Below are 25,628 nucleotides of genomic sequence, written 5' to 3' on the forward strand. Positions count from 1 at the left end.
AAGAAGGATATAACTTCAGAAAAAAGTGGGTAAACTATGTATTTTGCCCTGCTTCATCTACAGAATGTTGGATTTATTCGAGCTCTTACCAAAGTACAGACAGCCCGTTTCAAGATGAGAAGAGAGGACATTGTCCTGGATGAGGAGATGCTTCAGTCTCTGATGGAGCTTCCAGATCGGTACAACTACGGAATGTATGCCAGGTTCATTAATGAGTATGGCACCCACTTTATGACATCTGGGACCATGGGAGGCATATTCGAATACATCCTTGTGGTCAACAAAGATGAGATGAGAAAAAGAGGTTTGCAGGTTTAATTTATTCTACCCGCTTGGCACATTGTAGGATGGAGGAAACTAATTTCTTGATACACGTAAAGCATATTGATTCAGCAGTATGTTGTAATGACCCAGAAACTCAAGATTCCTATTCAACACACTGCTCTTTTATTCAACAATATTATGAACTTGCATGCCCAAACTTGTGTCTTGGAGTTAATAAATAATTTCCTTCCAGGTATAGCAAAAATAACAGCAATGATAACTCCAGGAATTTCTTGTCTTTAGCCTTGAAATTTCTGCATTTCAAAGCGCACGAGACAGCATCCTGCAGACAGACCTAGATAAATTCAAAGGCATTTCTTGACTCATAAAGTGTAAACAAACAATGTTTTTGGCATTGCACCTACCATTTTACACAAGGTGGCTTTCAAACTGCAGAATGACAGAGTTCTGCTAGCTTCAGCTTTCAGCAAATGAAGGCATCCAAAGACAGCATAGTTCTGCCTACACTTTGTGTTCATGTAGCCAAGCTTCTGCAGTTGTTGCCATGCACATTTCATGATAGTTGAAGCATAAACCCTTCTAATCATCAATGGGAAATTTCCTATAATAACATGATTCTCTTGTTCATTTTTGCAAAGCCATCTACTGTGTCAAAAAACCCAAAACCTGCTGTGCCTTCTGTGATACCAGTATATTAGTTATTCACATTCTCTTCCAAAGGTTCTGGTTTGGTGACTTCATGCTGGGATTCTCTACGGAAAAGGGTGACACCAGCAACACCAGGCTTAGCCAGGTATCTCTAATCTTAGGGAGACTAGTTCAGCATCCCTGGTCTTCACAGTGTGTCTTGGCTCTCACCCAAAACATAGCAGCAGGTGCACCTGGCATGGAAGTAATGCTTTATTAAGGCAGATTAACAGTGCAGATTCAGTTGTGAGGAAAGAGCCAGATATAGTCCAGAAGGTTTTACAAGGCAAAGGGTTAGCAGGGAAAGTCTGGTCTAAGAGCAAGGGCTAGGGTTCATGAATCCAAGATAAGTAGTGAGAATTGCACAGCTGCACAGGAACTGTGAAGTTGTTCCAACAAGTTTCCCCACCTACTCACCAAGCTTTTAAGCAGAGGTGGAGAATGCCCAGCTACTCACAAGAATCTTGGTTGTTTGCAGAAACTCCTGGCACACAATTAAATGTGTGTAAGTTTAGGGGTTACTGTCTGCAAAGAGAATCCTGACCCACTGTAGCCCTTGTTTATTTATTTGAATGATTTATATCCCAGCATTCTAAACTGAAGTGTACTTAAGGTAGCTCATAATAAAGCAAACTGGCAACACCATCATGGGCAGGGACCATCACTAGCAACTTACTAGCAAGTTGTGCACTCTGTTATCGCTCTCTTTGTGCCACTGCCTACGTCTTTATCAAACCTAGATTAGGGTCAGCAGGATTCCCAGTGATTTTCTGGATGAGTTTCTCTGTCTCCCATTTTTCCAATCTTTCCAATCTCAGTTCTCCACATTTCCACAACAGCTTGTAATTATCTTTTTTTTTAAAAAAAAAACTCCTAAAAACTCACTGGCATTATAGTGACAATTTCTCCTAATATATACATATTTGCATGCAGTTTTGCCTAATATACATTTTTGCAAAGCAATTTCATCCCTAATATAGGGCATTTTCATCTGCTATTTTCACTAACATTTATGTACACTTTACCGCCATATTTAATTTTTTTGTACACATTCCTTGGCTGGAGAACTGCATTTCCAAATTTGGAAGAAATGTGAATTCTGAAGGATGCCTGCATTTCAGTCCTTTTATTGTTTTGGAAAGTGTAAATTAGGTCAGTTCACCAACTGAATTGAATCCCCGTTCCTGCTTGGGAGTAGGGAGACTGCTATAAAATTCCCAGTCCCCTTCCAGCCAACTGCAGCCCATCATCCCTCCTTCTCTCCCGTTAATTTATTTGTCCTTAATATTCTTGGGAAAGTGTCTTTCCTGGACATGAAGGCTGAATGATAAAGAAAAGAGCTTGCCAAGAGGGGCTTCAGGAAGCTGACTGCCAAGTGAAGAGGAAGAATGAATTAGCAGCATCTAGACAGAGCCATTATTTTACTTTATATTTTGCTTACTGTATTTCAAAAGTGCTGTGATTTATTGCAACAAGATGGCCCTACTGTAAGGAAGAGGGAAGTTGAAGTTCTAAAAGAGACAAAAAATGTGTCCCAGAACGGACATAATTTTTACTTTTATGTAGGATACTTGTATAATTTCATCTACAGTGCATACCATAAAAAGAGGGCACATTTATCAAGCTGGTGCTCTGGTTAAGTGCTACATTGAGTAAGGAGACGCAAATCAATGGTTCAGTGAACAGCAGCCCTTTGCTTCAGCACGGCCAGCGTCTGAAAGCAAATGTTTTCTCAAGAATTATGGGTTTTTATCCCTTCTTTTAAATATGCTGGTGATGGATGCAACTGGTACCCACTCCGGCATGGATGGCCTGATGAAATGCCGCAGAAAATACAGCCTCGAGGGCTTGACTGCTGAAGCTTGCCTTCACAGTCAGGGTCGGAGCAATTGCTAGATTAAGACTGTGATCCTATGTACATGTACTTGGCAGCAATTTCCCATAGCCGCCCATTCTGGCTTCTGAAATTTAACCAGATATTGCCCATGCACTTTCAAGCATGTTTTTACAGTTGCAAGGCAGAAGGTCCCAGATTCAATCTCTGTCATCCCCAGGGAAATTGCCCCCCCCCCCCAGGAGCTGCTGCCAGGCCATGAGCGAGAGAGACCAATGCTCTGACTTGGTATGAGAAACCTGGGGTTGTTCCATTTGATTTTTTTCTTCTTTTAATGAAAGCAGAACCTTGTACCCACAAAACAAATGCTACACTTGGGTGCATGTAGAACTGCAGTTGCATACAATCCTAGCTTTTTTTTATCTGATGACAGTTCCTGTGGATGATGATGATGATGATGATTGTATTATTTATACCCCGCCCATCTGCCACTCTGGGTAGCTCCCAACAGAATTAAAAGCACAATAAGACATCAAACATTAAAAACCTCCCTAAACTTGTTAGAAAAGATAATACAGTGGTACCTCTGGTTACGTACTTAATTCATTCCAGAGGTCTGTTCTTAACCTCAAACTGTTCTTAACCTGAAGCACCATTTTAGCTAATGGGGCCTCCCGTTGCCGCCACGCTGCCGCTGCGCAATTTCTGTTCTCATCCTGAAGCAAAGTTCTTAACCCAAGGTACTATTTCTGGGTTAGCGGAGTGTGTAACCTGAAACGTATGTAACCTGAAGCGTATGTAACCCAAGGTACCACTGTAATGAAAGCGGTGGGATTCCCCATGCTCACCTGAACGCTGGTTGGTCACACTGCTGTTGGTGGAGAGGTAGATGGCAGCAAGGTTGGTGTGGTGCAAATGCACCGGCAGGTGACCAGATTGGCTCCAGTGTACCTCACCCACGTCATAGCCACCACGCCCCTCCCTCTCTACCTCCCAGGGAGCAGCAGTGATGTGACTCACCTGAGCTCAGGTGGAGCAGTGGTGCCTTACCACACGGTCCACTGAGGAATGAAATGAACTGTCATTTGTTATGAAAAGGAGGGTTTGTCGATCTGCAAGGAAGTTAGAGGAAAGCAGGATCCTCGTGAGCAGCCCCAGTGTTATTTTACTCTTTCTTTTGAAGGAAAACACTTTTGTTTTATGACTTTGCTGAGAAACAATGCAATTTACTTGTGGTTTATCACTACACAGAAAGAGATTTTTCCCCTTTTGTGATTAATTCAAAAATTAAAAGCATAAATCAATCTAATTGGTGGGCCATATTCATATCATTGGATTTGCATCCCATAATAAGCAATCTTGTTTACTCCTTCCTTAAATTGCCAATATTTTGTATGATCATCATTTTGCTGCTTCTGCTGCATTCAGATTGATCAGCCTTGGATTCTTCCCCCCTGTGGCAACCAATAACAAATTGTATTGACTGGCCTTTGTTGAAAATAATTACTTAACAGGAACAATAATATATCAATTAATCAGAGTGTAGTTCAACTTTAATTTTATGGCACTCAAACAGTGATAAACAATAATCATTCCTATTGCTTACAGTAAATATATTTCACTCGGTTGTGTTGTTAACAGTTGTAGACTAGTTAAGCACAAGCCATTGAATACTATAGATTTATTAATACACTGTCAGCAGGCACCAAATGAATATAAATTCAGCAATTGGGGAAATTTGTTTTATTAGCTGTGGTAAAGAACTGACCAAGCTATAACTTTATTGAGAGCCTTCTCGCTAGGGAGCTAGAAGCCCCAACTTCTGTTAATTAGAAGTCTCGTCAAACAGCGCAAGCCCCACATCTTAACATGTACACTTTCAGGATTGAAAAAAAGCAAAACTCCAAACTGTGGATTAACTCTGGCATCTGCTTTAACTAAAATCTCATAACAGTAGCTGATTTGGATTAAAATTTTCCATTCATGTGTTCCCCTTTTCTCCCTCAGTCTCTGCCTTCATCGCAGCTGCAAGGAGAATAATTCAGAAACTTTTGCTTTCATTTTTAGTTAAACACAGTTTGTTGTTTCATTCAAATGTGACAAACTGTGGTTAGTCTTAACTATGGAGTAGAAGAAGCTGCCTTGTTTCAACAAGCCATACTTATGGTTCATCACAGTTTAAAAGCTTCCAGTCTCCTCGTGGCCACACCAGAGGGGAGGAGAGGAGAAGCATGCAAGCCTAGAGTTTGCTCTGGATCCTTTCCATTATAATGCTCCACAGTTTTATATAGTATTTACTCCTTTGTCCACATATATCCAACTTCTCAATGGCTGATTAGAGGCACTTGTGATTTGGGGTGGGGCCAGGGAAAGTCTTTGCCCAGGTCCCTTCTTGTCATGCTAAGGTTGCAGTGGTGTGTATACCAGTAGTGCTATTTTACATTTTGTACAATCCCTAAGCACAATGTTAGCAGCACCAAAGCAAATAAATAACTTGAGTAGCTGGTAGTCCTTCTAGTGACTCTGATCCACACTGCTGGTTGGAACATCCCCTTCTAAGTACATGGTGCAGCCAGATACTAGAGGGAGGTGAAAGGGGACATGACCCAGCAGAGAGCATTGAGCAACAATGCTGTATGATCTGTCAAAGAAATATCACCCTTTACAATTGATGGGAGACAAACAGGGCTCCACAGGGCTCCTCCTATGTTTCAAGAAGAAGAAGAAGAAGAAGAAGAAGAAGAAGAAGAAGAAATCAATAGACGTTCTGCTGCTGACTCCGATGGAAAATGAATGAAGTTCTTTGCCTGTCGTAACATCAATGTAACCAAATGACTACTGAGCCTTTTCGCAGCAAATTCTCTCAAAACTGAGATTACAAATCAGTGTTGGAATGTGTAGCTTCAGTTGCCCTCACACATTTCTTGGTGGTGTTTCTAACCTTTTTTTAAAAAAAATATGGGCTGGGGCTTTATTCGGTGGCAACTATAGAATAAAATTTATATTGTTTTCAGAAAGCAGAATTGTACTTACTGCTTCACTGGTGATAGCTTTCCAGGTTCCAGCTATTGATTTTTTCTTTCTTTCTCCCTCGGACAGTGACTAATGAAAAGTAGCTCAAATGGATCTGTACGTTTTCGAGTTATTGTTTGCATACATGTATTGAGTAACATCTTAACACTTGAAGATTTATAGTCAGTATCTAGGGATATAAAACTGTGATTGACACTTGCCTTCCCTCCCTTTCCTTCAGGGGTTACAAGGGACATGGTAAGCTTCTGTTTTGGTGGATCATTAGGGTTAAGCTATAACCTTGAAGATACGGACATAACCATAGGTGCCAAGGTGTCCCTCAAACACTGCTCAAAGGATGCAGGCCAAAACACAGGTAGGAAATGCATCCACATTTTCCAAAAACCTCTTCCTCTTTTTCATATTTGAAAAGGGTATATTTTTCTTCCAGGAAAGCTGAATCGTTTGCTAAAGTCATTCCTTCGTAATCTCAAGGACCACACCCACAAGAACAGTCCTATACCCTCCACTTTCTTCCAATGGGGCTGGTGTAGTAGAAAGTGCTGTAGAAGCCAGTGGGGCCTACTTCCATATCGTGTTTAGGGAGAGGTGCATTTGATAATGATAATGCTTAATAATAATAATAATAATAATTTATTTCTACCCCACCCATCCAGCTGGGTCTCCCCAGCCACTCTGGACGGCTTCCAACAGAAGGTTAAAAATACATTAAACCATCAGTTATTAAAAACTTCCCTAAACAGGGCTGCTCTGTTAAGTGCTCATGACGCTTCATTCATACAAGGCACTCGATATGGAGCTTCTATTGTGCTTGATCAGGAGGATGTAGCTAGGGCAGAATGCTGCAGCACAGCTCCTGACAGGATTGAGACCCTGTGCTCAGAGGAAAGACATGCCTGTTCGTGGCTCAGTCACTTAGCTGCTACCAAGACCACCATTTGCAACCTTAATGTCATCCTATGTGTCCCGTTAGTAAAACAAACAAACAGCAAATAATTTAATTTTAAAATCCTTAATTGTCTGGCATTTTCAGGCACTTTTACCACCTGCAGCTGGAAAAGTGCAATGCATGTGATGCTATTATAATACTGTTATTACTCTCATCTTGAATTGCCTTTAGATAAAACAAATAACAAATAAAATAAAGATCCTCCTAAGTGAGCTCAGGAGCACACAAGGAGCATTTGAGCTTCCTTTGGCATCTTACCTCTATGAGTGTCTATTACATCGCCTTGTAATAGCGCCTTGCTGGCAAATGTCCTCCACTGAGTCACCTTGACGAACCAATTTTGACTCCACTAGTGGATTCATAGAAGCGAACAGTAATCCATTTCATTGCCCAACTTTCCAGACACTCAAAACGAAAAGGCAGCCATCGAGGATATTATTCCCCGGGTTCGAGGCGGAGACGCAGCCTCGATTGGAAGGCTGATGGGAAGCTGGAACGCCAATGCATACCGTTATTGGGGGAGGTCATTAAAACTTAATCCCACTGTTATTGATTTTGAGGTAAGCCTTTTTCTTTCAGTTGTAGAAATGCCACATCTCCAAAGGATTGAAAGTGTACTAGACCAGATCATTTTATATTTTTATTGCTATTCCATCTTAGGACAGGATTAAATGTAATGGGCCACTGATCTGCTGACCTATTTCACAATGAGCAAATGCATTTTTTTAAAGCAGCACCTTCGAAGCAAGGGAGATAAGACACAGAATCTATCTCAAATATCGAAGTTTCGGTTCATTGCAATATGGCGACTAGCTTGTCAAAAAGAAGCTTTAAACAGTCATATTCATCCATGTTATATAATTCTTGGAAAAGGATAAGCAGAATCGTGCACATTCCCCCTCCCCAGGATACCAAGTGCAGCTCTAAAGCAGGCATGACCAAACTTGGCCCTCCAGCTGTTTTGGGACTACAACTCCCATTGTCAGGACCAGTGGTCAGGGATGATGGGAACTGTAGTCCCAAAACATCTGGAGGGCCGAGTTTGGCCATGCCTGCTCTAAAGAATCCTTTCTGCAGAAGGATTCATATGCACAGACAGGTGACATGGAAGTGGTGCAGGAGACTTGTGGAGTGGACTTGTGGAGCAATGGGTATTAAGAAGTCCTGCTGGGGGTGCATCTACAACCATGCAGCTTTGATGCACGGTCTCTGATAAAGGACAGCAGAGAGATGGGTGGATACGAAGCTTGCAAGGATACTCTCCCAGTTCAGGTGGGCATTTGGTGCAGATGCTTTGCGGAGCAGAGTATGGGGAGGCAGTGTTGCAATCCATCCATATCAGACTTCTAAGGCAGGCTAGCTGTGCAGCACCAAGTGAGCAGCTAGCTCCACAAAAGGCTAGAGGTGAGTGGAGGCCTTAAGAATCTCTTCCCACAGCCCATGTTTCTCAAGCTTTAGCCCCTGGTTTGAAGACTGTGTGGTTGTAAAAGGGACAGCCCTGTGGCCCGAAGGGGGTGTGCAACCTGTCTGTTGCACACCCTGCAGCATTGGCAGTACCAGAAGCTCCTGATTTCTCTGCTGAGCCAGGCTTGGTGGGGTGGCACCCAAGAGGGTTCTGGCTTGGCAGCTGAGAAAGAAGCCATGATGTGCTCTAGAAGGTCCTCCTCCAGAGGAAGGCATTGTGAGTGAGGCCGCATGGATGGAGCCTGCACCACCGCTCCTTTGCTGCAATGGGGACAAGATACTATTTAAAGTGACCTAAAACCATTATACCTGTTTACCACCGTCATCCAGTGCACTATGGATGATCTCACCTATAGTGCCTCACTCTGAAGAAGGACCCCGCTGAGCTGCTGCTTTGTTGGCAGTTGTGTGGACAGGCGAATGGGAGGGGGCTTCAGAGTGATTGTGGGGAGGAAGTTTGAGGTGATGGGGTGATGGGGTGATGGTGCTTTGTTTTTGAGGCTCATCACGAGAAAAGGCTCTTAGCAGTTCCTGGGTATTCTCTGCACAGATCTTCCATTAATGCTGCCCAAAACACACTACTGTTTGCCTGTAGCCTACTCTATAACCTTTAAATGGCTGCTGCAGGAGCTCTGCCAGTGCTTGTACTTTTGGAGCGGATTCAAGCACCCAATAATTAGTTATGTCCACTTGAATGTCCCCTTATCTTGACTCATGGTTGTTTGCTAAAAGGCCTTGTGTAAATATTGTTCCGAAACATCATTTTTCAAGGCCATGTCGCAGCTCTTCTGTGGAAATCCGAACCGCCCTTGTGAAGTACAGAAAGCAAAACCTCTGCAAACAGACTGTCCTGTGTGGTCCCGGCAGCTCTAAGCATTATTTGTATCTATATCTTGCTCTTTGCTGTTCCTTCCTGGGGGGCTCACTGTCCTCCTTTGCGCACATGCACATACACACCCACCTACACACCCACCCCAGGATGACTGTTTGACTGAGGTTTGAGACAAAATGGTTTCCATGATCAGGTGCAGGGCAATCCTGGTTTTCTGTGGTTGGATTTTTGCTTTGCTCTGCAAGAAGTTGTTTTTCATTTGTTAAGATGAACTGCTGCCCTGGCAGCATATTTCTGCCGTGTTCCTGCTCTCTGCTTGTGGTACATGATGGCTTGTGCTGCAAAGACTGATCGTGAGGATGTGTGGTCCTTCTGTGGGTGTGGGTGCCTTATGCCCTATGTCACAGCATAATGGGGGAGGTTGTGACCTGAATTGCAAGCAAGCTCAGTCTACTGTCCAAGTGCTGACTATTGCAGGGCAACTGCAAGGTCCCTGCTCACACTTCCTTCTTACGGTTCCTTAAAACTTGGGCCAGAAATCCCTTCAAATTTCTTCAGTCTTCCAATAGCCTTTCAGATAGAGGGCTGATCTCTGTAAAGTAGGACATATGACTGTGTGAGGTGTCCTTAGTAAGTGAGAAGTTTTCTTCAGGCCACCCACTGCCCAGCATCGTCAGGTAGCCTACCAAAGGGCTTTCCAAGCTACTATTTGACAGTTATTCTGCCAGTTTTGAGAAGCTGTTTCTCCTGGGTATTGCATTTCCAACCCTTTACCCATCCATTAGCAACGTCACGGATAATTCCCCATCTGTTATTCCACAGCTGCAACCCATAACTGAAATATTGCCTAGAACCAACCTTGCCAATATTGAAGCCAAAAGGCAAAACCTGAAGAGAGCTTTGGATGAATACTTAATCGAGTTCAGTGCCTGCCGCTGTGGGCCGTGCCAGAACAACGGTGAACCGGTGCTGATGGGGTCCTCCTGTGTTTGCGAGTGCCAGCAGGGTTCAGAAGGCCCAGCGTGTGAGAACACAAGACAGAGGGGTAAGGTGAAACCATTGGAGGGAAAGGTCTGCTAAATACATCATTCTGACTCTGGCTAATTGATACCTCCCGAGATCTATCCATCAATCAACACCTCTTTTCGATGCCTTTGATCATCCTGCATGCCAGGCAACCCAAGGGGCCTTATACAGGAATAAAATTAACAGCTCAAGTGATTATTATAAGTAAGCCAGGTTAAGCAAAGAAGGTTTTAGAGGTAACAAATGTTCCAGAGTCATAAATCATACCAGAGGCGGCAGGACCTGAGCCAAAGTATGGCACCAACTGAATATTAATGTTAAAGTCTTGCAGCCTCATCCCTGGGGCAGATGTGGGTGTGCCTAAGCTGATTTATTTCAGCAGGTTTTGGAGCACCTAAGTCTGCATAGGGTCAGGCCAGTCCTCCTGGCAAGTCTTGCTCAAGGTGCCTTTGCAAGGTTCCATTTCTTGTCTTTAAGTTTGTACGTATAATGTATTGTGCTACAGGTCGTCCAACGGATGGTGGTTGGAGCTGCTGGACACCATGGACTCCCTGCCAAGCTGGATCTAGAAGGCGGACAAGACAGTGTATCAACCCAGTTCCACAAAATGGTGGAGCCATGTGCGCAGGGAAGAGTGTAGAAATACAGGGATGCTAACATCTTGTCATGAGTGGGTTAATGAGTTGGGTTGCCAAACAAGAAAATTATGGTATGAGTGCTGAGTCAAATGCATTGGGCCATTAATATCTGTGATAAAGGTGACCAGCAGAATGAATAAAGGGGAGGGGATTGGGGAGGGGGCTCAGTGCTTAGGGGCTAACTACTATGGCAGCTATTCTAGTTGTCATGTATAAGGCTGCAATGAAAAGGAATATAGTATTTTCCCCCTAAAACAAAATATGAAAGGAAAGGGACTGCAGTGAGTATTACTGGCCTGCAATATCACAGATTGACAGTTACAACAGGGCTGTCCATAGGCTCACCTTCCACGTGCACCTTCAGTTTGCGGAGCAGCACTGAGTGTAGATGAGCTGCCTCAGGGTTATGGTTGTGCAATTTCCTCCACCATGAGACCTGCTTACAACTAAATCACTTCCACATTTCGATGATGTGGCAAGTGTGGAGTCAGTTGGAAACTGTGCATGGAGGAACAAGGTGTTACACAACCACTTCACTACAAGGCCAAGTGGATACAACCAGAGTTTATTGTGTCTGTAAATCTCACGGTTGATTCCTATAACCACTTTTTATGCCCCCCCCCCCTTGTTGCTATGACTGGGCCATTTCAGCAGTCTAACAAAGCCCTGTTTTTCTTATTTAGCCTCCACAAAATGCCATTTTGTGTTAGTTTTGCAATAGTGTGCTAAATCAGGAGCTCATGCATGTAGTTTAACACTGCCATTTTACTTCCATAGTAACAAAAATGTTACCCTGGATGGGAGAAAATAGTGCTAGGTATGGTCATGTGATGATTGGGTCCTCACAGTCTTCAAAGACTGTCTATTGAAAGCCTGAGTCCTGTTAGGACATTTTGATGTGACATTTCCTTCTCAGACTCGTGTAGAGATACATTGGTGGGGTGAGAATCGCAGTCACTGAGCAGACCATATACATTGCCTCTTCCATTCACCACCATCAAGTGAACAAATTTCTGAAACAAAGCAATCCTCATCCTTACATGGTACTTAGATTGTGCAAAGAATATTGCACCCTTATATACTGTGCTTCTTCTAAGTACAATTGATTCCACTTGGATAGCCCTTCCAGACAATTAGTCCCCTAGGTCTTCAATCCCAAAGGAAACCTTAGCGTCCTTTTTAAATCTCTCTCTCTCTCTCTCTCTCTCTCTCTCTCTCTCTCTCTCTCTCTCTCTCTCACACACACACACACACACACACACACACACACAATACTTTTGGAGCCCATGGAATCACACAACCCAAGCATTTGACCCAGAATTCAGTGCAACTCTTTTGGCAGTCATATCAAAACACATTCTGTAAATTCTTCCGATCTGGTTCTGAAATGTTGGCAGCAGATATGCATTTATTTGAAGAAAGTGGATCAATCTGAATTGTTACAAAGTAAAGATAATAAAAGCATTAACCCCCCCCCCACAACCAGATGTCACTTATGTCAGAACTACATAACATATAGTGCAGCGCATGCTTACAAGTGGGCAGAGGGAAAATGCTCCACAGGTACCCTCCATCCTATACATGCATCACAGAGAGCTATACAGAAAGGAAAGAAGGGCTCATACACACCATTCATCTAATTCGTTCAATTGATACATTTGCTAATGGCATTAACTGTTTATTTGCTTGAAAAATGCCACATTCCTGATTCACATAGAATGGACTGGATATCAAAACAGGGGTGAATAGTGGACAAGAAAACCTGGATAATGCTTTACTTTTGTTCCAAGCAGATACACTGCCAACTTCAAAGATTCTAAAATCGAGGCTGCTATATTTTAATGTAACGTGATGATGAATAAAAGAATCATAGCCACATGCAGCCTGTCCACAGAGGACATTGCTGCACAAATGAGGCTATTTTCCCTTTAAGACTGGCCATGAATCATCTATTAGAACACCAGCATTTTATCTCCAAGGGTTCCAGAGCTGGAGATGTTAACAGTCCAGTTGATTTAGGAGCCCTTTTGGAAAACAAGACATAAATCTCAGTACAGGAATATGCACAGGATTGAACTGATTCCAAAGACTGTAGTTGGGAGTCCACAGCAATATGCTTTGAATGAATGATTGCAAAAAACAATAAAAACAGGCACAAACAAACCAATGCACACAGTGAATATCAACCATGCTGCATTTGATTGTGCTGTGCATTTTGCAAAGGGATTAAAGAATCATGATGGTGGACTGGCTGTCAATAATAGAGGAGGAGAAAATCAAGCAACATCATGCTTAAAACCAGGTTTCCAGATAGCCCCTCTCCATTTGCTTCTCTGCCCAAAAGAGTTGATTGTGTCTCTCAGTCGGCTTAGCTGGAAGGACTAGAGGGCATGGACTGGTGAACACAACAGCTGCCATAGGCTAGAATAGCCATGAGAACAATCCTTGTGACCAATGGGAGAGTGCAAAAACTGGGAAAAGAAACCTATATCCTCTGACTTTGATGTGCTAGATGCAGGCGTGTGGCTGCCAGGAGGTGCTGGGTTTGAACTGGGAATCTTTGGAATTGTGAACAGTGCTCCATGTCGTGATCCATGGAGCTACACATTACAGCTGCTGTAGGTAGTTTAGGGCCTAGACTGACTCCATCTAACTACATGAAAAGAGCGGTCCTGAATCAGACAATAGGCCCTTTCATCCTATGCTCACAGTGTCCAACCAAATGCCTCTGTGAAGCCTATAAAGTAGGAGAAGAAGAGCTTGACACACTGTCCCCACTAAGGCTAGATATTGGCTCCTCCTGAAAAGGAATGGATTTGAGGTCTTTCTGGCATGTTTCTGTATCCAGTGGTTGTTATTTGGCCCTGACATTTGACTCGAGTTGGGATAACTTAAGAGGAACTAACTGAGCAAAAGGACAAAATGAGCACATTCTTCACACAGAGCTGCACTCAGAATGGTTATCTCACACCGGAAGAGACTAGAGTGGTGGGACATAGATCCTCTCCTGACACTGGGGCTGCTGCTGCTTATTTGGTCAGGGTTGGGGCAGTGGCAATTTTGGCATGTGGAGGTACACCCAGCACTTTCCATGCTTGATGAAGCAAAATGGACAGGACAATGAGAGAACACTGGGATAGAGCCACTACTTAACAAAATGCCTTTTAATAACAGCCGTGGTCTTGAGATGCATGTTTTCCAACAGTATATCGATGAGCATTTAGAATTTATCGTAGCTTCACTAACTTGACTGCTTTACACCCTGGAGGATTAGACCAATGCTTCATGTGACCTTTCTAGATAGGAAAAAAGTCTTCTTCTTTTTTAACGTTGTGTGTGGAATTTTTTTTAGCTCTTGTCAAAACGAAAGCAATTTGCTTTTGTTCGAAGGGCTATGCCATGCTGTTCTAAACACCAAGATTTGATTTTTCTGTAGAAAGAGAGAAACCAGCTGTATAACGCTTTCAAATTGATAATAATTCATGGTTTTGTACAGATGGTGCAGTATTTTGCCATTTTTATAAAGGGGAAAAAATCTCTATTTTTCACAGAGATCTGAACCACATATATTAGCTCCAGTAATCCTTTAAGGTTCTGATCTCACACCAGGCTCCAAACAGTGGTTCCCAGCGTTGCTTATACTTCCATTACATTTGAGACCCAGCGTAGCTACCTGCTGTATGCTAATGTCCAGAATGCACTGCCCAGCCAGAGAAGGGAGATGTCCACAAGCTACACATGATGCTGATAACTGGGAAATATAGTCTCGTCTCTTGTTTGGGCCTGGTGGCTTCATCACGCTTCTGTGAGGTCCGTAAAGAATTAAATGAGCGAAACTCAGACACCAAACGAAATTGTACCCAGCCTCTGTGTGTTCTTCAAGCTTGTAGTTATAGAAACATTTCAGCCTCTGAAAAATAAAAAATGCAACCCCTTCTCATCACATCCCCCACCCCAAAATCTGGAAGACTTTGTAATTTGTTCCAAAGGACTGTGGTTTCATTTTACTTCCACAACAGCCCATTAAGTAGGCTAGGCTGAGAGAGAATGATTTTATTAGGACCGCTTGATAATTTGTGGCTGAATCATTCCCACACTTACAAGGCCAACACTTTGGGTACTACTGCACCAATCTGGCAAGCATCATGTTTAAAAATAAGCAGGCAAGCAGGCTTGTTGTTGTTCTTGTTTTTGTTGGTATTGGTATCCATCTGTCTCGAGAGACAATGGAATGTGTCTCCAGGAATGCAGTAAAATTGCTGGAGAATCACAGTGCCTGCTGTGGCTGCAGAGACTGCTAACTGCTAACTACTGCCTCCCATGTTGTTTATGCTGCATTAGAAGCAGCAAAGTGACCTCTCCAGAGTGCAGGCCTGGGCAGTGTGTTTGGAGGTCCTGGGCTGCCCAGATGACAAGAATCCCCTGTATGTACAGCATGTGTATACAGGACTCCCCTGTGTATATATCAACATCTGGAACTGTATTGCCGAAGCCTAATATTCTATAGTAGCAAACTATTTAGGACTTTAAGGTGCAGCTACGTGGATATCCCCAACAGGTAGTATGTAACCATCATGGCTGTCAACCAGCTTTCACTCTTTCTGAACTTCTGATACAGTTCTCAGCACACACAAAAAGCCAAAATGCATTCAAAAAGGTATATTCAAAGTAAATGTATTTGGAGAAATGCGTATTTTGAGAGAAAAATCTGTTTAACTGTGGATGAAAATCTATTTAAAGATACATATTTTAGTAGATATGAAATGCACATTTTTGTCTATATGTATATATATTTTTAAATGCTAATTAACAGAGAAATAGGACAGTATGTACATGTGCAAATGTGACATAGACTGAAAACAGACTGATTCACCAGGGACCCACCCTTCCAGTATACAAATTGGATGGTATTTAAAAGGACACTAGAAGTAAAAGAGTCTTAAAGGAAATAATTAGCAGTAATTGAAAATGGAGAAGGTGTATGCTGGCAACATGTTCTGCAAGACAACCAGAGATCACTCTGGGTGGAATGTTTAATTCAGTCAGTAGAATTCAGCCCCTATTTCCTATCTCCTTCCTGAAGAGTTTAATATGTCTGAGCCCTGGCAAAAAGACAAGGAAATGTACAGGAAGGCTATACACCGCGAGCCACCTAACAAATGGCAGCAAAAATGCCCCTTTTGAGGCTCTCTTCAAATGTCAAAGAGAAATCTCCTCAAGCCCAAGGCATCCCCCCTGCCACACACACACATTTTATCCGAAGCTCACAAATCCTTAACAATGAAAAACAGGAGTTTTGTGCAATGAAGCTGAAGTGCGGAGAGAGAGAGAGGGAGAGAAAGAGAGAGAAAAGAGAACCTGCCTGCCAGGCCTGTAAAAGATTATGAGCAATTACACATTTACAGTGCTAGTCAAAGAAACTAATATAAGCTGTGCTGAAGGGCCCAGCATGTGAGCCATACCAGATGAGATAAGGCGCAGCCATTTTCTGGCCTAAATTAAAAGCTCATAATAGGAGATTTTCTTTAAAAAATAATAATACTACAGTTGCCATCCACTTGTAACGAAGGAATTCTATCCCCATATACATACTGACACACATTCGAGGCAGCTGTTATCCTACGTATTTTGCATTCCCATATTTCTGGGAAACCTTATTTCTCTGTGTCCGACTCATGTGATGGTGGCACTTGGGTTAAAAGGTATGGGACACAGATGTAGATGTGAACAAACAGGCTTATTAACAAAAAGAAGAAGCAGTGTATAGTAAATGACTGGAGGCTGTGTACCTTAGGTTTTCAAGGTGCAGAGTCAAGATAGCTAGATAAGAGAACTGCTGAAAATGGTAGAGGCAGAGAAAGGTGTCTTCTGTCTGTATGACAGTGCTCTCCCTCTATGTGACTTTCTAGTTCTCTGAAATCAGCCCTCACCAATCTCAAGATGTGGCTCCCACACTACAATGCTCATCATACCTGACCAAGCTGGCTGGGTCTCAGGTTCAGATTTAGGGTGTTGCAGGCAGTTCTCACGCATAGGGAACCAAGCTGAGGGGGTGCAAAATCGAGAAGATCTATAATTAAGAAGATCCATTGGGGGGTGCCAATTTTGGGGCTCACTTCAGAAGCTATATTTACCAAAGATTACCAAAGTCTGCCCCTGCTGGGTCTCATAGGAATTGTAGTCTAACAGCATACGAAGAGCATCAGGTTCTGGAAAGCTGCCATATAGGTTAGTATTTACTTTTTACCGCAAGCGAAACAAAGCAAAAATGAGAAGAATATTCACTGGAAAAATTGGCTGCTGATCTCCAGAGGTTTGCCTTGCACATGAGAAAAATACTTGGGCATAATAATGTCTTCAGAGATTACCTTCTTAACAGACATTCTTTGAAGAAGTACTACATACCCACATATTTGCATGTTAAGCATAATTTAAATTTTGACAAATCAGGCCAGAGGTTGTGGGGTTGTGAGTGAATGGAAGAGGAAGCAGTACTGCTCAACACTACACATAGCTGAAGGAATTCCTTCAGGAGTAAGTGAGGTTAGTCACTTCCCAATGAATAGGTAGCTGCTGGTAACCACAAAGAAGAGGAGAGCTGAGGCAGGAAGAAGGTCAGGAAGGTGCAAGTGCAGCAGCAGAGCCAATCCAACACTCCTGCCATTGCATTTGCACTGTGCTGACTTCCCCACTGCCTCACTCCTCCTAGCTGCTGGCGGTGAGCTCCACATCGGGAAGCCAGGTAAGCAATGTCACCCTGCCAACCTCTACTGAGAGGAAATTGTGTGTTTATGCAAAAACAGGGAACCTTTGGTGCTCCAGATGTTGGGCTGTATCTCGTGTAATGCCTGACCATGCTGGCTGGGTGTTATGGAAACTGGAGTCCAGCAGCATCTGGAGGGACACATTTCCCCACCCTTGTGCATGTGCAAAGAGGCATTTCCAGCATTGGATTCAAGTGTGTGGTGTATATTTTGATTCCCCCCCCTTGGGCCTGGTGAGTTATCTAGAGCCCCCCTGAAAAACCCTTGTCTGCTTTAATCCCCATCAAGAACGACTTCTGTCGTCATTCATATACTGCATGGTAGCCAGGATCGTTTGTTGTAATACTGAAAGCCTTTGCTCAGAGAATGTGCACTCTAATCCAGAGCAAATATACGCTGGTGACTCATGCTCAGAGTAATTGCAAAGGAGAAAAAATGAATAAATGCGGAGTTTCACCCTTTTTAAAAGTACTTGCACTATACATTTATAAGTCCTTACTGCCCTAGGCTCCTTTGGGAAGAATGGCAGGATATTAAATAAATAAATAAATAAATAAATAAATAAATAGTAAAATAAAATCTGTTTCCTGATTAATTGAGCCTCTGTTTAAAGAATTAATTGGCTGAATATCATGGTCTTAGGGAAAAAGCCCAAGAAAATATTTTGATTATTCCCAATCCCTTCATTTTCATAATGAGATGAACACCTCACTGATTATTATTTTTTGCAAAGTCTCTGAGCCCCCCCCCCAGCTCCCCAATGCTGCCACGCTGTCATGAGTCCTGATTTATTTTAGCTCAGTGAGCCATTCAGCATTATGATGTGGTGTGTGTTTGAAACAGCAGATGCAATTGATAGATGCAGAATGAGCTTCCAGCCTCTTGCCAGCTTTGCTTCATATTTATGCTCAGGAACGATGGTGAAATTTACATAAAAGAATTTACTCTTGTCCAGAAAACAGCTCAGTCAACTTCCATTCTTTACTCACTCGAAAAATGACGAGCAGTTCTGAAACCGGGCCAAGGTGGTGGTGGAGCTCGTGTAAAAACACTCCAAATCGTAATTCAGCACTGGAAATTCCAGGGACATCATTTTTCTGCTTCTTTCTCTGTACACCACTCACATGAAAAGGGTCTATTGTGACGCCTTGCTTCAGATATGACCATGGCTGGCACTTAATCAGTTTTCTTTGGCTGTGGGTGCACCTCAGAATTTGCTCTTTTAGTTTTCAGATTTGGACTTCACCTTTTCACCCAACTGGGTTTCCAACAGCAATAAAATGCAAAGTACAAAACAGCAATCAAAGGGCATAAAAACCAGCATATTTACTGTGGCCATAATGAGCCAGCTTATGAGGCCAAAGGCCTGCCAGCAGAAGGTCATTGGAGACCGGGGAGCTCAATGGGCTTCCCAGAGCCTGGAAATAGCTATGGAAGAGCAGGAGCAGCTCACCAGTGGCAAAGCCATAGCAATAGCCTTCCAGCAACGGCCACTTGCTTACAAGGCAGGGCGAAGTAGTGGTGTGGTCAGGGCAGAGTGGATGGATCGGTGGAGGCAACCCAGTGCTCCCACAGTGGGCCATGCAGTCATGGACTCCCCCTCTTAGTGAGTGGTACTGATACCTGCAAGATCACCTGTACCAACACTGCTTCTGCCCAACAATTAAAAGCACATAGCAGGTGACCTAGTCTGTTTTACATCACTCCTAATGCAACATGCTGACTCTCAGCGTACAGCATAATGGTTAATCTTTATTTGTGTGGATCAAGTGTTTTTGCCCATAAGCTTTATGAATTTTAATTTATTTCATTTCATTTTTACATTCAGTTCCAGGTTGCTTGCGAAGGTCTTTCTTATAGAGGGTAATCTGCAGGGGAAAATCATCCAATGAATAAGCATATCATTATAACACAGTTTTGAAATTATTGGGTGTCACAGGGGTATTTGAGAGCACTTCACAATTCACTTTTCTCCCTTTAAGGCAATATCTAATTGGTTAAACAATTTACGTTCAATGCAATAAATGGGAAACTGAGTCTATCGCCACCACATTGGATTCAAGTTTCACATTTGACGAGGCTGCTGTGATTGAGATTTAAAGCTTTCATTTATCTCAGCAGGATGAAGCACCCTCCAGTGACTATTAGAAAAAAGTGTATTTTTAGGCATTCATGGGAAATAGTCGATTGAAGTTCAGCCAAATAAAGAAAAAGGTGTGAATTTCTTGATGTCAGAGTAACAGATGACTTTTTGTATATATGGAAATTGAAAAAAACACAGTGGCAGATATTGAAAATATATATTTACTGCATGTTCTGAACATGTATCTATTAATTATATTTTCCATATGATTTATATTCTGGTTCAAAAGGTCATATGTATTCATTCAGAAGAGTACAGAAAAGTCCTGCACAAGGGGACCATCAACACTGCTCATGCAATGTGATTCCCTCTATCCATTGAACTGCATAGGAAAACATATATCAATACTTTTGTCAGAGTCTCCATGCCTGAAGGGAGTTTCTATATTAGACCACAGCCATTTAAAGTGTCTACCTAAATAACAATAATAACGATGTAAAAAACTAGAATTAATACTAGAGGAAAATAGAAAACGTTTTTAGGGCCCTTCTATTGCTCTTCCAAGTAACTTCTCAAATATTTCACTAAGCAGTTTCAGTGCTTGGCCCCATGCATGGCTTGCCACCATTTTGCACTGCTGGGTTGTTACATTCTCGCCTTCTTGTCCGTTGTCCTCCAGAAGCTGCAGACCAGCTAGACCAACAGCTCCAGTTCCCATCTATAGCAATATCTGGAATAATGAAAGATTAAAATCAGGGTTACTGTAAAAGTATTACAGATTTGGTGCTGGCCTGGTGTCACTCTTCCTCTCTTCTGCTAGCTCTCCTTATTTAGGTTCTGCCCTAGCAAACATCTTGGATACAGTGAGAGTGACCATGCATCAAAGTGATACATTTAGCTGTGAGCAAGACGGATTTGAAATTGATAACTACACCTGAATCTAAAAGACATTTCTTTATCACACACCATGCTACTGATTCGTTTAAAAATCTGGAACATTATTTAGGGTGCAGTAGCTTGAGAACTTACTTCATTAAGGTGCCTTCTCTAGATCAATTCATAGCATGAACATGGAGGTTAAGAAATAGCCTCATGATAACTTAACCCACCCAACACCTTAAAATGGCCACGTAAATATTTATAGTCAGGCAAGAGGTACAGGTGGTTTACATGTGAGGTACAGATGCGTGCATTAGCAGGGGGGGAGCTCTGAAAGTGCAGATCTTCCAGTCTGCAGCAGATACATTTTTTCAAAGGTGTCTTTGCTCAAGAAGGAGGCTGCCCAGCCCTGAGCACTGGGGTGCCAAAGAGTTCTCGAAGGCACTGGTCAAGCTGTCTGTGAACTGACTCAATCCACACTTCCAAAGATCTCTTTTCAGGTGGGGACCTGACAACCATTGCAGAGGGATGCCTTTAACAGCACAGACTGGCAGTTAGCTGGCTAGATCTTTATCTTGAAAGGTCTCCTTTCTATGGTAGGAAGTCACCCTGAGCTGGGAGGGAGAAAGCAAGAGGGCCAGTAACAAGCAAGGGAATACACAGTTCTAGGCAATCTCAGGATTTGTACAGCACAGGAAAAGCAACCAGGTGGTTGCAGACTACAGATCCCACTATCCTTGACCATTGGCTATCCTAACTGGGGCAGATGGGAGTTGTAGTCCAAAACATCTGGAAGGCATCTGGGATAGTGCATGTCAATGCTTTCAGAATAGAGATTAGAACTGAGAGACACACCCCCTCTCCACCCACAAAATATGCATATTATAGAATCATATTTTACTTTGGCAAACCTTCCTAAATGAGTAAGAAAAGGATAGGTAGCCTCCAAATGGCTTTGGACAGTTTAAATATAAAGCCGTATGTAAATACTTCTAACTAAAAACAAATACATCATTCTGTAGTCATTTTCACCCAATAGTTTGTTCTTTTTCTTTATATAAAAAAAATCCTTTTAATCTCTTACCTGTCCTTAGTGTGTTTTCACAGGCAAGACCCCGATGTCCCAGGGGGCATATACACTCACAGTGAGTCCCTGAAAAACACAGTAGGTAGAGTCAACCCATTCTTCTGAACCCATTTTATATATACACACAAAGCCTCAAGAAGCAGGTGAAAAAAAAATGTAGTGCAGAAAGGGTAGGAAGCAATCAGCACAGTGTTGGCTCTTTCCCAATCCTTTCTAAAGAGGTGGCAGTAACAACACAGGAAAAGCTGACCTTGTACTTCTGCAAGAGGGTTGTAAATGGGAGTGCTCCTCGCCCTTATCTCAGTAGTGTTGAAACTATGCTTATCATGAACACTAGCCTTCAACTGGTTGTTCAGGAGCCACTACTAGACTGAAGCCTGATCTGACAGTAAAGAAAGAAAGGGGTCCCTAGTTTCTTGCTTCAGTTAAAGGTGGGGCTGGGTCCCAAAAGGTTGCTGATCTCGCAGAACTTGAGATGCACCAAGCCAAATGCAACCCACCACCAATGTACAGCTGCCTACAAGGATCTTGGCGAGCCTCGTGTTTTGCCAGCAGGTGATGTGCAAGTCCCCATAGACCCTGGAGAGCAACTGCTAATCAGAGCTGGCCCTACTGAGCTAGCTGAACAAATGGTGTGTCTTGATATCAGACAGTTCGCTCTCTCCCTGTCTTTGCACTTGGACTTATTGGGTAGCTGCTCACAGCGCCGATCATTCTTGATGTACTGATACCCTAACAAAGTATGAAGACAGCTTCATATGTCCGAGTGACTCATTTTATTACAATTCAAAAATTACTTTCCCCTGTGCAGTGAAGCCAGTGTCATCTTCAAAGAAAGAGCAGCCCAAAACATGAGCAGGGTGGGGGAAGCACTCAATGCAGAATCTCTGGTGATGATAATGATAACAGTCTTTAGCAGTTGCAGATGGCATTTCATCTTCCAAGAGCTGGGAGAAACACTAATTAATGGCCAGAGAGCTAGTCAGCTTGCTAAGCTTAGCAAAGCTATTTCCGAAAGAGATTTCAAGCAGATTGCAACTTTGTGTTTTATGCATAATTGAGTTGGAAAAGCCTTCCTAAATGTAAATGATTAAGATTACATTCCACTTGCCAAAGCGGCACAGTCCGATATCTCGCTGCACTGCCCACGAAACAATAGTGACATTTAAATGAATATCTCTTCTTATTATATTCCCTTCATGATATTTAATGGGGAAACGAAGACAGCTGGGGCAAAAGCACACTCTCTCTTGATCAGTGATGTCGGGCATGAAAGGGGAGAGGCCAGATCTTACCTTTCAAAAAAGCATTTCCATTGCCCTGGCACTGACTGCAGTGACAGCTACTCGTTTCCTGTTGGAACTCTTCCAGGGCACGCCTCAAGTTTTGTTTCAGAGTATTTGCATTTGCAAAGGTGGTGGCAGTTGCTAATTCATACAGTGGCTCCACCTACATTGAGAGGGGAGGGGGGGAGAAGTGGTAATATACTTTAAATTAAAAATGTTTTTAGAGTGTATTGCAGTCATCCAGTCTTGAAGTCACCAATGCCTGAACCACTGTGGTCATGCTTTCCTTGTCCAGAAACAGCCATGGTTGTCGCATCTGTCACAGCTGGTTAAAGGCACTTCAGGCCACTGAAGTTACATAAGTTTAAGTTTTAGATTATAACTTCCATCAGCACTGACCATGCTGGCTGTGGGCCTCAGACCCAGCACCAGTGTTTGCTCAGGTCTGGCACTGACCCCAGGGCTCAGAACAGCCCCTCATTGGTCTGAGCCAGATGTGCCACCCATCACTACTCTCCCCCCAAACCAAGTGGTGGGTGGGCATCAGTGGCACCTTTGAAAAAGAGTCAAGCTCAGCTTCCCTCCACAGTCACTGTCTTCAGAGTTAATAATTGAACACTATATCCATTATATCCACCCCTCGCAATCAGATTTTAATAGCTATTGTTAAACTAGAGTTGGGGGACCTTTTTGGGTCAAGGTCCATGCTCCTGTGATGGTAATCTATTGGGGGGGGCAACCTGCTTGTGGGTAAGGTACAAACCAGCCAGTGGGCAGAGCCCTAGTTCCTCTCTCTTTATCTGTTACCAGCTTTCACTCTCTTTCTGAACTCTCCTTTCTCCCCAGCAAGTGGAGGAGAGATTGCTATCACCAGAGATCTGAACTGTTAACCTACAAGGGTCTTTTGAAATGAGGCTCAGGGCTACATGCAACCCAAGGACTACAGCTTGCCCACCCTTAGGTTTCAATCCAAAAATGTGCCAATGGGAGGAGACCAGTAGAAGGTGATTTTTGTATCCCTTCCTCCTCCAGAGTAAACACTCTGGAATAGGGATGGAACAGAAATTCAACTCAGTTTTCATTTCAAGCTGAAGCGATGAAATTTTCACTTTCCAAAACAAAAGTGTAGCCATCCTTCAGAATTCGCACATCCAATTTTTGCAATGCAGTTCTCCAAAAAAAAACAAAAAACCCCCAATGTTTGTATAAATGCATATATATGGGGTAAGTGTGCATAAAAATGAAGACATTGGGGGGAGGGAAATAACATACAAAAATATATTTGGGAAATTGCTTGCAAAAACGTTAAAGCTGCATATAAAGTTGTGTTAAGAGAAATTTGCATAAGAATGCTAATGAATTTTCATGAGGATAATTGCACATTGCTGCAAAATGTGGAGAACTGAATTTATGATCAGGGAAATGCGAAAGAGGGAACCAAAATTGACAGATCCTCCAATCTCTACTCCTGAATTGGGTGGAAAATGCTTTTTAAAAAAATGGACGAGGACACCTTCCATGAGAGCACCCAACCCTTAGGAGAGACATGGGAGCTCCTTGGGGAAGTCAGGGCACTGTAAAGTAATCTTCTACTGACCGCTTCCAATCATTTCTCTGGATAGAAACTAATGTGAAATTTAATTGATCATGTCTTTTCTCTTTCAATTATATAATCAAATTTATTTTTCCATCTTGATTACATCACAGTTTCAAATCCAATGTGAAAATTTGAAATTCACATACTTAAATTTTAGCAAATTTGTACAAGCCTTGTATCGCCAACCACATTTCAGTGTGTCAATATAGCATTGTGATTGCTTTACATCACCTTCATCCGGATGATTTCAGGGTTGTACTGAACAGCATCTCCCCACTCTTGCATCAGTTCTGCAGTGGGCAGGTCTTTGTAAGCAAGTGTTGTTATATATTCGCTTGCACCTCCACGAACAAGGGCGACAAAGTCATCCACCATTTTCCTTTCCGCTGTGTTATCTGTAGAGGCACAATTAAACACATCAGTTCAGATTACATGTGCATTCGTACATGAATATTTATCATCTGATAACTGTAACATCAAGCAATGATTAGGACAAGTGGAAAGACCTCCTGCATACAAGGCTGCAGACGGAATGCCATCCTTCCTTCTAATAATGAACCCAGGATGTTTCAGAAGGATAGGAAAGGAAAAGGAATGCTCTTTTCCTTTGAAGCTTTCCAGAATCTATAAAGACACTCCCTGGCAATAAAATCCCCTGATGATAAAGCTTCAGAATGTTCAGGGTTGAACCTTTCAAACCTCTAGTGCAGGTATCTGGAACCTTTGGTGCTCCAGATGTTGCTGAACTACAACTCCCAGAATCCCTGGCAATTGGGCATGCCTTCTGGGGCTGACAGAATTATAGTTTAGCAACATCTAGAGGGCCAAAGGTTATCCACACCTGATCAAGTCTTAGTAGTATAGCACAGCAGGATAAGGCGAGGTAACTTTTTTTTTAAAGTGCCCATCAAGACTTCTCCACTCTTGAAACTTCCCCAACCCTGACCTTAATAGCACAAGATTCCTGCACCAGGTTGTCCAGAAATGTGAAGAGGAACACACCACTTAGCAGCTTGGGACACTGCAATGTCCACTTGTATCACCTTAAATTTAATATTGTTAAACAGAGGCAATATAAGCAATGAGCTCAAGTGAGTAAGGAATTATTCACTGTTTTATGCAATCATTTTTAATTATTTTTTAAATTGTATCTTTGTGATTCTCTAGATTAGCTTTCTGGTGTC

At 42.7% G+C, this 25,628-nt stretch overlaps 2 protein-coding genes and 1 long non-coding RNA gene across 3 annotated transcripts in view; 1 reads left to right on the forward strand and 2 right to left on the reverse strand.

Annotated features, from left to right (window-relative positions):
* C8A (complement C8 alpha chain) overlaps positions 1-12,934 on the forward strand; it is a 31,800-nt gene extending 18,866 nt beyond the window's left edge. Inside the window, exons 7-11 of the mRNA XM_083510305.1 lie at positions 64-304; positions 6,060-6,194; positions 7,191-7,348; positions 9,907-10,129; positions 10,616-12,934. Of these exons, the coding sequence (XP_083366431.1) occupies positions 64-304; positions 6,060-6,194; positions 7,191-7,348; positions 9,907-10,129; positions 10,616-10,767 (909 nt within the window). The 3' untranslated portion in view covers positions 10,768-12,934. The remainder of the gene's footprint in view (positions 1-63; positions 305-6,059; positions 6,195-7,190; positions 7,349-9,906; positions 10,130-10,615) is intronic.
* On the reverse strand, positions 10,996-15,506 carry LOC310710037. Its single transcript, XR_014527744.1, has 2 exons — positions 12,024-15,506; positions 10,996-11,973 (listed from the first exon to the last, which is right to left on the reverse strand). It is a non-coding gene; the product is annotated as an uncharacterized lncRNA (long non-coding RNA).
* A 3,738-nt stretch (positions 15,507-19,244) lies between these two features.
* The window catches only part of C8B (complement C8 beta chain), a 33,685-nt gene continuing 27,301 nt past the window's right edge, over positions 19,245-25,628 (reverse strand). The window contains exons 9-12 of the mRNA XM_083509934.1: positions 24,676-24,839; positions 22,857-23,010; positions 21,559-21,627; positions 19,245-20,325 (exon numbers count right to left, since the gene is read on the reverse strand). Coding sequence (XP_083366060.1) covers positions 20,180-20,325; positions 21,559-21,627; positions 22,857-23,010; positions 24,676-24,839 — 533 coding nt within the window. The 3' untranslated portion in view covers positions 19,245-20,179. The remainder of the gene's footprint in view (positions 20,326-21,558; positions 21,628-22,856; positions 23,011-24,675; positions 24,840-25,628) is intronic.

Source organism: Podarcis liolepis, assembly GCF_965112155.1.
Source record: "Podarcis liolepis genome assembly, chromosome: 6".
NCBI lineage: Eukaryota > Metazoa > Chordata > Lepidosauria > Squamata > Lacertidae > Podarcis > Podarcis liolepis.